Below are 12,323 nucleotides of genomic sequence, written 5' to 3' on the forward strand. Positions count from 1 at the left end.
AGAATAGCAACTGCTTTAAAAATAAGCATCACACAATTAATCAGGAATTGACACTTTCAAACCAGAAACAGAACATATTTTTCAAATTGTGTGACATTGTGTTATCCAAAATGCTTGGATCTGGGATTATTATTTTTTTTGGGATATCGGTCGTTGCTTTATGTACAGAATTGAGATATGTTGCAGGCAGTACCTAAACATGAAACTCACTTGATCTTCCATATACACCTGATACACATTTCCTGGAAGACATCTTAAACGTAACAATACCTGCAATGCCTTGCTTGAGTCTCCGGAAAACAAAGGCGTCACTCTCTCGGCCAATGAGGACAGAAGCCGATGATGGATGGCTTAATAACATTTAATAATAAGAATTTACAATCCAACATAAAGTGTCGGGACTGAAGCGGACTGATTGCTTACATATCCGCAGCACAGAAAATCTGCTCAAAGTTTTACTCGAATGGCTAAAAGCGCTGTTGTACCTTTTCCCTTTCCCTTTCTCTTTCTTCCTTCCATCCTTCTTCTTCCCCTCTTTCTTCCTTTCCTTTCCTTTCTTCTTTTCTTCCTTCCTTCCTTCCCTCCCTCTCATACACATGATCTTTCTTTCCTAGTGACATGACAGAGGGTCACTTCACCTAGCAACAGAAAATCCATTGGAATCACAGAAGGTCACTCCGCCTAGCAACCCAGTGACATCACAGAGGGCCACTCCACTTAGCAACAGCCAAGCCGAATCCAGTGTCATCACAAAGGGCCACTTCACCTGGCAACATGCAATCCGGTTTCATCACACAGGGCCACTTCACCTTGCAACAGGCAAATACAGTGGTATCGCAGGAGGGCACTTCACCTAGAAACAGGCAATTCAGTGTCATTATGGGGACACTTCACCTAGAGGCAACCCAGTGACATCACCGAGGGCCACTTCACTTAGCAACAGCCATGTCGAATCCAGTGGCATTACGGGGGCCACTTCACCTGGCAACAGGCAATCCGGTGGTATCACAGGGGCTATTTCACCCGACAACAGGCAATCTGGTGTCATCACATAGGGCCACTTCACCCAGCAACAGGCAATCCATTGGCGTCACAGGGGTCACTTCACCTGGCAATCGGCAATCTGGTGTCATCACATAGGGCCACTTCACCCAGCAACCTGCTGTCATTACAGGGAGCCACTTCACCCAGCAACAGGCAACCTGGTGTCATTACAGGTAGCCACTTCACCTAGCAACAGGCAAATGCAGTGGCATCACAGGGGGGCACTTCACCTAGAAACAGGCAATTCAGTGTCATCATGGGGACACTTCACCTAGAGGCAACCCAGTGACATCACCGAGGGCCACTTCACTTAGCAACAGCCATGTCGAATCCAGTGGCATTACGGGGGCCACTTCACCTGGCAACAGGCAATCAGGTGGCATCACAGGGGCCACTTCACCTGGCAACAGGCAATCCATTGGCATCACAGGGGGCCACTTCACCTGGCAATCGGCAATCTGGTGTCATCACATAGGGCCACTTCACCCAGCAACCTGGTGTCATCACAGGGGGGCATTTCACCTGGTAACAGGCAATCTGGGGGCATCACAGGGATCACTTCACCTCGCATCAGGCTATCTGGTGTCATCACATAGGGCCACTTCACCCAGCAACCTGGTGTCATTACAAGGAGCTACTTCACCCAGCAACAGGCAACCTGGTGTCATTACAGGGGACCACTTCACCTAGCAACAGGCAATTTGGTGGCATCACAGAGGACCACTTCACCTGGCAACAGGCAACCTGGTGTCATTACAGGGGGCCACTTCACCCAGCAACAGGCAACCTGGTGTCATTACAGGGAGCCACTTCACCCAGCAACAGGCAACCTGGTGTCATTACAGGGAGCCACTTCACCCAGCAACAGGCAACCTGGTGTCATTACAGGGGGCCACTTCACCTAGCAACAGGCAATCCGGTGGCATCACAGGGGGGCACTTCACCTAGAACCAGGCTATTCAGTGTCATCATGGGGACACTTTACCTAGAGGCAATCCAGTGACATCACCGAGGGCCACTTAACTTAGCAACAGTCAAGCCGGGTGGCATCACGGGGGCCACTTCACCTGACAACAGGCAATCCATTGGCGTCACATAGGGCCACTTCACCCAGCAACAGGCAATCTGGTGTCATTACAGGTAGCCACTTCACCTAGTAACAGGCAAATACAGTGGCATCACAGGGGGGGCACTTCACCTAGAAACAGGCAATCCAGTGCCATCATGGGGACACTTCACCTAGAGGCAACCTAGTGACATCACTGAGGGCCACTTCACTTAGCAACAGCCAAGCCGAATCCAGTGGCATCACAGGGGTCACTTCACCTGGCAACAGGCAACCTGGTGTCATCGCATAGGGCCACTTCACCCAGCAACCTGGTGTCATTACAGGGAGCCACTTCACCCAGCAACAGGCAACCTGGTGTCATTACAGGGGGTCACTTCACCTAGCAACAGGCAAATACAGTGGCATCATGGGGGAGCACTCCACCTAGAGACAGGCAATTCAGTATCATCATGGGGACACTTCACCTAGAGGCAACCCAGTGACATCGCCGAGGGCCACTTCACTTAGCAACAGCCAAGCCGAATCCAGTGGCATCATGGGGGGCCACTTCACCTGGCAACAGGCAATCCGGTGTCATCACATAGGGCCACTTCACCCAGCAACCTGGTGTCATTACAGGGAGCCACTTCACCCAGCAACAGGCAACCTGGTGTCATTACAGGGGGCCACTTCACCTAGCAACAGGCGAATACAGTGGCATCACAGGGGGGGAACTTCACCTAGAAACAGGCAATTCAGTGTCATCATGGGGACACTTCACCTAGAGGCAACCCAGTGACATCGCCGAGGGCCACTTCACTTAGCAACAGCCAAGCCGAATCCAGTGGCATCATGGGGGGCCACTTCACCTGGCAACAGGCAATCCGGTGTCATCACATAGGGCCACTTCACCCAGCAACCTGGTGTCATTACAGGGAGCCACTTCACCCAGCAACAGGCAACCTGGTGTCATTACAGGGGGCCACTTCACCTAGCAACAGGCGAATACAGTGGCATCACAGGGGGGGAACTTCACCTAGAAACAGGCAATTCAGTGTCATCATGGGGACACTTCACCTAGAGGCAACCCAGTGACATCGCCGAGGGCCACTTCACTTAGCAACAGCCAAGCCGAATCCAGTGGCATCATGGGGGGCCACTTCACCTGGCAACAGGCAATCCGGTGTCATCACATAGGGCCACTTCACCCAGCAACCTGGTGTCATCACAGGGGGGCATTTCACCTGGTAACAGGCAATCTGGGGGCATCACAGGGATCACTTCACCTCGCAACAGGCTATCTGGTGTCATCACATCGGGCCACTTCACCCAGCAACCTGGTGTCATTACAGGGGGGCATTTCACCTGGCAACAGGCAACCTGGTGTCATTACAGGGGGTCACTTCACCTAGCAACAGGCAAATACAGTGGCATCATGGGGGGGCACTTCACCTAGAGACAGGCAATTCAGTATCATCATGGGGACACTTCACCTAGAGGCAACCCAGTGACATCACCGAGGGCTACTTCACTTAGCAACAGCCAAGTCGAATCCAGTGGCATCATGGGGGGCCACTTCACCTGGCAATAGGCAATCTGGTGGCATCACAGGGGCCATTTCACCCAGCAACAGGCAACATGGTGTCATTACAGGGGGCCACTTCACCTATCAACAGGTGAATTCAGTGGCATCACAGAAGGGGCACTTCACCTAGAAACAGGTGATCCAGTCCCATCATGGGAACACATCACCTAGAGGCAACCCTGTGACATTACAGAGGGCACTCCACCTAGCAATCCAGTGGCATTAGAGGGCCACTTCACCTAGAAACAGCCTTTGTACTACAGACAAACATACACATACATATATTTGTGTGTATATATATATGTGTGTGTGTGTGTATATATATATGTGTGTATATATATATATGATCTTAAATTATTCATCAGGCTAAGGACTTCTTGTAATGGTCCTATCGTCCTCCCTCAAATCTTTCTGCTTTCCTTTTCTTTTAACCCCAAAAACACTCCCCAAAAGGCCTAGATTTCCATAACCACAGCCTACTTCCAGGTGTAAATTACAACCAAAGCCGGTGAGACGAATGTGTTGGTAGCCCAGATATGACCAATGAAGGCCAGGTGTGCATCTCTTGCCCATCCTGGCCAAGCCACCCCTTGCGTCCTGCCGGAAAAAGAAAAGTTGCCCTTGGGAAACAGGAGCAGGGAATACACAGGATTGTAGAAAAGGTGGAAGCGAGCCGATCCTCGGATATACCAGACCCAGGACGGAGGAGGCTTGCGAACGGTCTTCGGATTTGGTCTCTGGGCTAATTCTTGCTCGTAGCCTTCTGTTCTTTATAGTAGCCTCTCCGCATAGTTGCTGCCAGGTATCGGAACAAGCCCTGCGGTGGCAAAAGAACAGGTGAACTCATATACATTGCTCTTAGGACAGGTTGATTAGCTCATTCCAAAACTATAACAACATCTGTTTTGTTGTGTTTGGAGAAGAGTGATCTATATCGATAGATATGCTAATATTAATTTATTTTGTCTTTTTGTTGGTTTGACGATCTCACGGCTAATTAATATGACTTTAAACCATAAGATTGCTAATTAATCATAGAATCATGTGTGTGTGTGTGTAGAGTTGGACCAAGATAAGGGGTTGCATAGCCTTGAAGATAATGAATTAATGAGCAGACAAGATCATCTGCAATTAAGGCTCCGGAGAAGCACTCGCTTGGCTAGTAAGCGAGAAGCCAAAAGCGCCAAAGGTCAACGCAATGCTTTCATGTCTGCAAAGGGTATTTAGCTTTGTAGCTGACAAGCAGGGGTTGTCAGTTCAATGTAGCTCTTTCCATGCAAACTTCTGTAAATTAACTTTGGCTTTTAGCAGCACGCTTCTAGCTTCCTGAGTCTGGGATTTGGGCCTTGTTTTCAACTGTTTTCCACGGACTCTTGTTTGACCATTGCTAAAGGATTATGCTTCATGTTTTTGCCTTTGGATCTTGGGAACTTTGTCTTTGCATTTAAGCCTTTGTCCTGCCTATGGAACTCTTGCATTTCTTATTGTTTTGATTTTGCCTTTTTCTCAATAAACTACAAAACCTACAGCTTTGGTGTGGTGGTGTCTGGAACAAAGTGAAAGCTACCCTGAGTTGCAACAGAAAATCACATTCAAAGCACTCCCAACGGATGGCCATGCAGCCTCTGTTTAAAAGCTTCCAAAGAAGGAGCCTCCACCACACTCTGGGGCAGAGAGTTCCACTGCTGAATAGCTCTCACAATAGGCCATCCAGTCCAACCCCATTCAACCAAGAAGCAGGAAAATTGCATTCAAAGAACCCCCGACAGATGGCCATCCAGCTTCTGTTTCAAAGCCTCCAAAGAAGGAGCCTCCACCACATTCTAGGGCAGAGAGTTCCACTGCTGAACAGCTCTCACAGTCAGGAAGTTCTTCCTCATGTTCAGGTGGAATCTCCTTTCTTGTAGTTTGAAGCCATTGCTCCATTGTGTCTTCAGAGCAGCCGAAAACAAACTTGCTCCCTCCTCCCTATGACTTCCCCTCAGCAAGTCAGTTCCTAGGGCAGCGATTCTCAACCTGGGGGTCGCGACCCCCAGAGGGGTCGTTTGGCAGTTTCAGAGGGGTCGTGGAGCCACTTCATTAGGCCCCACCCCCTCCTGCATGCTCCATGCACCATCCAAAGCGTGCCAAAAAGGCCCCAAGAAGCCTAGATCTTCTCTTGGCGTTGGCAAGAGTGTGATAGATGAGGGCTGGTGGAGGGTGCGTGTACCCAGGGGACAGTGGAGGGAGCGTGCTCTTCCCCCAACCACTTGTGAACACAGGAAGAGGGACACTCTCCGGTGTTGGAAAGTGTGTGGGGGAAGAGAACTGGTGCACAGTGCACGTTCCCTCCACCAGCCCTTCCCCCGCACATGTGCGAATGCCGGGTGAGGGACGCTCTCTGGCATTGGCAAGCGCAAGGGCGAATATAGTTGGGGGTCCCCACAACATGAGGAACTTTATTTAGGGGTCACGGCATTAGAAAGGTTGAGAACCACTGTCCTAGGGGAAAGGAATGTTAGTGAGACTGATAACGAGAGTGAATTCCCACATGGCCAGGTGGAGACGTTTTTGCCTTCCCACAGTGCTCCAGCCCAGCTGGACCAAGATAAGGGGTTGCATAGCCTTGAAGATAATGAATTAATGAGTAGACGAGATCGTCTGCAATTAAGGCTCCGGAGAAGCACTCGCTTGGCTAGCAAGCGAGAAGCCAAGGGCGCCAAAGGTCAACGCAATGCGTTCATGTCTGCAAAGGGTATTAGCTTTGAAGCTGACAAGCAGGGGTTGTCAGTTCAACGTTGCTCTTTCCATGTAAACTTCTGTGGATTAACTTTGGCTTTTAGCAGCTCACTTCTAGCTTCCTGAGTCTGGGTTTTGGGCCTTGTTTTCAACTGTTTTCCATGGACTCTTGTTTGACCATTGCTAAAGGATTATGCTTCATGTTTTTGCCTTTGGATCTTGGGAACTTTGTCTTTGCATTTAAGCCTTTGTCCTGCCTATGGAACTCTTGCATCTATATATATAAAAATGCTCCGTGCATAATGAGTACCTTAAAAACAAAAGAACCAGTGAACAAAATCACACCAAATTTGGCAACAAAATGTTTCACAACACAAGGAGTGTCCATCACTCAAAAAATTATGATTTTGTCATTTGGGAGTTGTAGTTGCTGGGATTTATAGTTTACTTACAATCAAAGAGCATTCTGAACTCCACCAACAATGGAATTGAACCAAATGTAACACACAGGACTCCCATAAACAACAGAAAACACTAAAAGAAAACGTAATCAAAGTTGTCCTGACAAAAAGCCATCTAGCCATAGATATAGATAGATAGACAGATAGATAGATAGATAGATAGATAGATAGATAGATAGATAGATAGATGTGGTTGCTGGGATTTATAGTTCATCTACAATCAAATAGCATGATAGAATTGAACCAACTGGGGCATAGAGGTCTCCCATGACCAACAGAAAACACTAGAAGGGTTTGGTAAGCATTGACCTTGAGTTTGGGAGTTGTAGTTCACCTGCATCCAGAGACTACCATGGACTCAAACAATGATGGATCTGGACCAAACTTGGCACGAATATTCCATATGCCCAAATATGAACACAGATGGACTTTGGGGGAAATAGATCTTGACATTTGGGAGTTGCAGTTACTGGGATTTATAGTTCATCTAGAATCACAGAGCATTCTGAACCCCACCAACGATAGAATTGGGCCAAACCTCCCACACAGAACCCCCACGACCACCAAAGTGGGCCACTGCAACGGGTGGCAGGGGATGGCTAGTTTTTTATACTTAGGGAAGTTATGTTTTCCAAAACTACATTTCCCAGAATCCCCATAGTAACTGGGGAGAATATTCTTACCTCCCAGGCTTTTTCAGTCTCTGGGGTCCAGGCTTCTTTCAGGATGGGTTGGGCTGCTTGGATGAACTGGGTACCAATGTACTGGAGAATGAAGAAAAGAAGGTGGAATTGCATTAGGAGAAGAATAGGAGGAGAAAGAGGTAAATGGCAACCATCTTAATATCCCTCTCACTTTGTTTGCTGGGTCAGGACTACCCCACAATCTGAGCTCTAGGGATGGCCCCAGGGACTGTTCACATGACACTTTAGCATAGAATCATAGAATCATAGAATCAAAGAGTTGGAAGAGACCTCATGGGCCATCCAGTCCAACCCCGTTCTGCCAAGAAGCAGGAATATTGCATTCAAATCACTCCTGACAAATGGCCATCCAGCCTCTGCTTAAAAGCTTCCAAAGAAGGAGCCTCCACCACACTCCGGGGCAGAGAGTTCCACTGCTGAACGGCTCTCACAGTCAGGAAGTTCTTCCTCATGTTCAGATGGAATCTCCTCTCTTGTAGTTTGAAGCCATTCTTCCATTGCGTCCTAGTCTCCAAGGAAGCAGAAAACAAGCTTGCTCCCTCCTCCCTGTGGCTTCCTCTCACATATTTATACATGGCTATCATATCTCCTCTCAGCCTTCTCTTCTTCAGGCTAAACATGCCCAGTTCCCTAAGCCGCTCCTCATAGGGCTTGTTCTCCAGACCCTTGATCATTTTAGTCGCCCTCCTCTGGACACATTCCAGCTTGTCAATATCTCTCTTGAATTGTGGTGCCCAGAATTGGACACAATATTCCAGATGTGGTCTAACCAAAGCAGAATAGAGGGGTAGCATTACTTCCTTAGATCTAGACACTAGGCTCCTATTGATGCAGCTCTATTATTATTATTATTATTATTATTATTATTATTAACAGAGCAAGATGAGCCCACAGCAGACACTCTGCTGGCTGTTGTATTGGATCACACGTCGGACACTTCCCAAGTTATTATTATTTATTTATTATAATTTATTATAATATTATAATTATATATTATATAATATATAATATTATTATTATATTATAATCTATATAAATACAAATGTCATGTTCGTTTGTGGGATTAACAGAACTCCAAAACCACTGGATGAACTGACACCAAATTTGGACACAAGACACCTAACAACCCAATGTACGTCCTTCACTCAAAAAAATGATTTTGTCATTTGGGAGTTGTAGTTGCTGGGATTTATAGTTCACCTACAATCAAAGAACATTCTGAACACCATCAATGGAATTGAACCAAACTTGGCACACAGAACTCCCATGACCAACAAAATACTGGAAGGGTTTGGTGGGCAGTGTCCTTTGGTTTGGGAGTTGTAGTTTGACTACATCTAGAGATCACTGTGGACTCAAACAATGATGGATCTGGACCAAACTCTACAAGAATATTCAATATGCCCAAATGTAAACACTGGTGGAGTTTGGGGAAAATAGAATCTTGATATTCGGGAGTTGTAGTTGCTGGGATTTATAGTTCACCTACAATCACAGAGCATTCTGAGCCCCACCAACGACAGAATTGGGCCAAACCTCCCACAGAGAATCCCCATGTGGGCCACAGCAACGCGTGGAAGGGGACAGCTAATTTATTAGAAATTGTTGTTGTTGTTATTATTATTATTATTATTTCTATCCCACCTTTCTCCCCATAGCGACTCAATAGCCGTGGCTGTATTGTATTCAGTCCAGCCCTTTTTGCAAAAGAGGAAGACACAATCTGATCCCTCTTGACAGATGGCCATCCAGCCTGTTGAGAAGCTTTCAAAGAAGGAGACCCCACTGGGTTCCAAGGCAGTCTATACTGGAAGGGGCCCCAAAGACTAGAATTGGAAGGTACTCCCAAAGGCCATCTAGTCCAACCCTTTTCTGCAATACACAAAGACTCAATCCAATCCCTCCTGACAGATGGCCATCCAGCCTCCTCACTTCTCACCTCGTAATATTTGGGAGGCGCTTTGTACCGGCAATGGCTTCTGCCCAATTCGAAGGCCAATTGCTGCAGCTTCGGTTCCTGGTCCATCCGTGCCACGCTCTTCTCAATGAAAGACATGACCCTGGGAAAATATTATTATTATTATTATTATTATTATTATTATTATACTGGCACAAAAACACAGTATGTCACAGCAAATGAGAGCTATATGCTGGATTTCGTACTATTATTATTCTGTTTATTATTATTATTATTATTATTATTATTATTTTACTGACCCAAAAACACAGTACGTCACAGCAAATGAGATCTATATGCTGGATTTCGTACTATTATTATTCTGTTTATTATTATTATTATTATTATTATTATTATTATTATTTTACTGACACAAAAACACAGTACATCACAGGAAATGAGATCTATATGCTGGATTTCGTATTATTATTATTATTATTATTATTATTATTTTACTGACACAAAAACACAATATGCCACAGCAAATGAGATCTATATGCTGGATTTTGTATTATTATTATTATTATTATTATTATTATTATTTTACTGACACAAAAACACAGTACGTCACAGGAAATGAGATCTATATGCTGGATTTCGTATTATTATTATTATTATTATTATTATTTTACTGACACAAAAACACACTACGTCACAGCAAATGAGATCTATATGCTGGATTTTGTACTATTATGATTATGATTATGATTATTATTATTTTACTGACACAAAAACACAGTACGCCACAGCAAATGAGATCTATATGCTGGATTTCGTATTATTATTATTATAATTATTATTATTATTATTATTATTATTATTATTATTATTTTACTGACACAAAAACACAGTACGTCACAGCAAATGAGATCTATATCCTGGATTTCATACTATTATTATTATGGGTTGTTGTAGGTTTTTCCGGACTATATGGCCATGTTCTAGAGGCATTCTCTCCTGACGTTTCGCCTGCATCTATGGCAAGCATCCTCAGAGGTAGTGAGGTCTGTTGGAAGTAGGAAAAAGGGTTTATATATCTGTGGAATGACCAGGGTGGGAGAAAGGGTTCTTGTCTGCTGGAGCTAGGGGTGAATGTTTCAACTGACCACCCTGATTAGCATATAATGGCCTGACAGTGCCTGGAGCAATCTTTTGTTGAGAGGTGATTAGATGTCCTTGTTTGTTTCCTCTCTGTTGTTGTGCTGTTGTAATTTTAGAGTTTTTTTTTAATACTGGTAGCCAGATTTTGTTCATTTTATTATTATGTTTATTAATTATGTTTATTATGTTTATTATTATTATTTTACTGACACAAAAACACATGACAGCTAATGAGATCTATATGCTGGATTTCGTATTATTATTATTATTATTATTATTATTATTATTATTATTATTATTTTACTGACACAAAAACACAGTATGTCACAGCAAATGAGATCTATATGCTGGATTTCGTACTATTATTATTATTATGTTTGTTTGTATGTTTATATCTTGCATTTTCTCTCTCTGCTCAAGGACTTATAGATCTAGGTTTCTAATTGACATGCTGGAGATGGCTGCTGTGATCTCTCCTTTTTTTGCATTTTTGCACACAATGGCAAAGGGACAACAAACAATAACTTTGGCCCAAGTTTCCACCAAGTTCCTTCCAAGTATCCGTATTTTATAGGACTTCCGAGTTACACAACTTGATCTAATCTAAGACATATCTATTGCATACATCGTAATTCTTATCTAAGGTCTAGGTGACCAGACAGAACGGAGACGGAGAGTGTTTGCTGTTTCTGGCCATAACATCCAATCTATATAAATAAAAATGTAATGTTCGTTTGTGGGATTAACAGAACTCAAAAACCACTGGGGGAATGGACACCAAATTTGGACACAAGACACCTAACAGTCCAATGTATGTCCTTCACTCATAAAAACACTGAAAAACACAGCAGAAGGGACTTAAAAAGCCACCAAAAGCTACATGATGAAAAGCTAAATGACAATACAGAAAAAAGGAAGAAAGAGGGAGGGAAGGGGAGAAAAAAAAGAAAGAATGAAAAGAAAGAGGGAGGGAGGGAAAGAAAGAAGGAAAGGGAGAAGGAAGCATGGAAGCAAAGAGAGAAGGAAGGAAAGAGGTAGAGAAGGAAGAAAGGAGAGAAAGAGGGAGGGAAAGAATGAAAGAAAGGGGGAAGGAAGCATGGAAGCAAAGAGAGAAGGAAGGAAAGAGAGAAGGAAGGAAGGAGAGAAAGAGGGAGGGAAAGAAAAAGGGGAAAGGAAGGAAAGTTAGAGAAGGAAGGAGAGAAGGAAAGAAAGAAAGGAAAGAAGGAGCAAAGGAAGGGGAGAAGAAGTAGAGAAAGAGGGAGGGAAGGAAAGAGAGAAGGAAGAAAAGAGAGACAGAAGAGAAAGAAAAAGGGGAAGGAAAGTTAGAGAAGGAAGGAAGGAGAGAAGGAAAGAAAAAAGGGAAAGAAGGAAGGAAAGAGGGAGCGAAGGAAGGGAGAAGATGTAGAGAAAGAGGGAGGGAAGGAAAGAAGTAAAGAGAGAAGGAAGAAAAGAGAGGCAGCAGAAGAGAAAGAAAAGGGGGAAGGAAGGAAAGAGAGAAGGAAGGAAGAAGAGAAGGAAAGATGGGAAGGAAGGAAGGGAAGAGGGAGTGAATGAAGGAAGGAGGGAAAGAAGGAGAGAGAGGGAGGGAAAGAAAAAGGAGGAAAGGAAGGAAAGTTAGAGAATGAAGGAAGGAGAGAAGGAAAGAAAAAAGGGAAAGAAGGAAGGAAAGAGGGAGCAAAGGAAGGGGGAAGATGTGGAGAAAGAG

General features: G+C 44.8%; 1 protein-coding gene and 1 long non-coding RNA gene across 2 annotated transcripts in view; both read right to left on the minus strand.

The window, feature by feature from the left end:
• Nucleotides 1–345: 345 nt before the first annotated feature.
• Nucleotides 346–4,004, minus strand: LOC137095047 (uncharacterized). The gene is made up of 2 exons (XR_010908773.1): nt 2,414–4,004; nt 346–1,945 (listed from the first exon to the last, which is right to left on the minus strand). It is a non-coding gene; the product is annotated as an uncharacterized lncRNA (long non-coding RNA).
• A 9-nt stretch (nt 4,005–4,013) lies between these two features.
• Nucleotides 4,014–12,323, minus strand: part of LOC132780382 (neuroglobin-like) — a 32,686-nt gene continuing 24,376 nt past the window's right edge. Inside the window, exons 4-6 of the mRNA XM_067461227.1 lie at nt 9,500–9,620; nt 7,540–7,620; nt 4,014–4,494 (exon numbers count right to left, since the gene is read on the minus strand). Coding sequence (XP_067317328.1) covers nt 4,420–4,494; nt 7,540–7,620; nt 9,500–9,620 — 277 coding nt within the window. The 3' untranslated portion in view covers nt 4,014–4,419. The remainder of the gene's footprint in view (nt 4,495–7,539; nt 7,621–9,499; nt 9,621–12,323) is intronic.

Source organism: Anolis sagrei, chromosome Y (assembly GCF_037176765.1).
Source record: "Anolis sagrei isolate rAnoSag1 chromosome Y, rAnoSag1.mat, whole genome shotgun sequence".
Lineage (NCBI taxonomy): Eukaryota > Metazoa > Chordata > Lepidosauria > Squamata > Dactyloidae > Anolis > Anolis sagrei.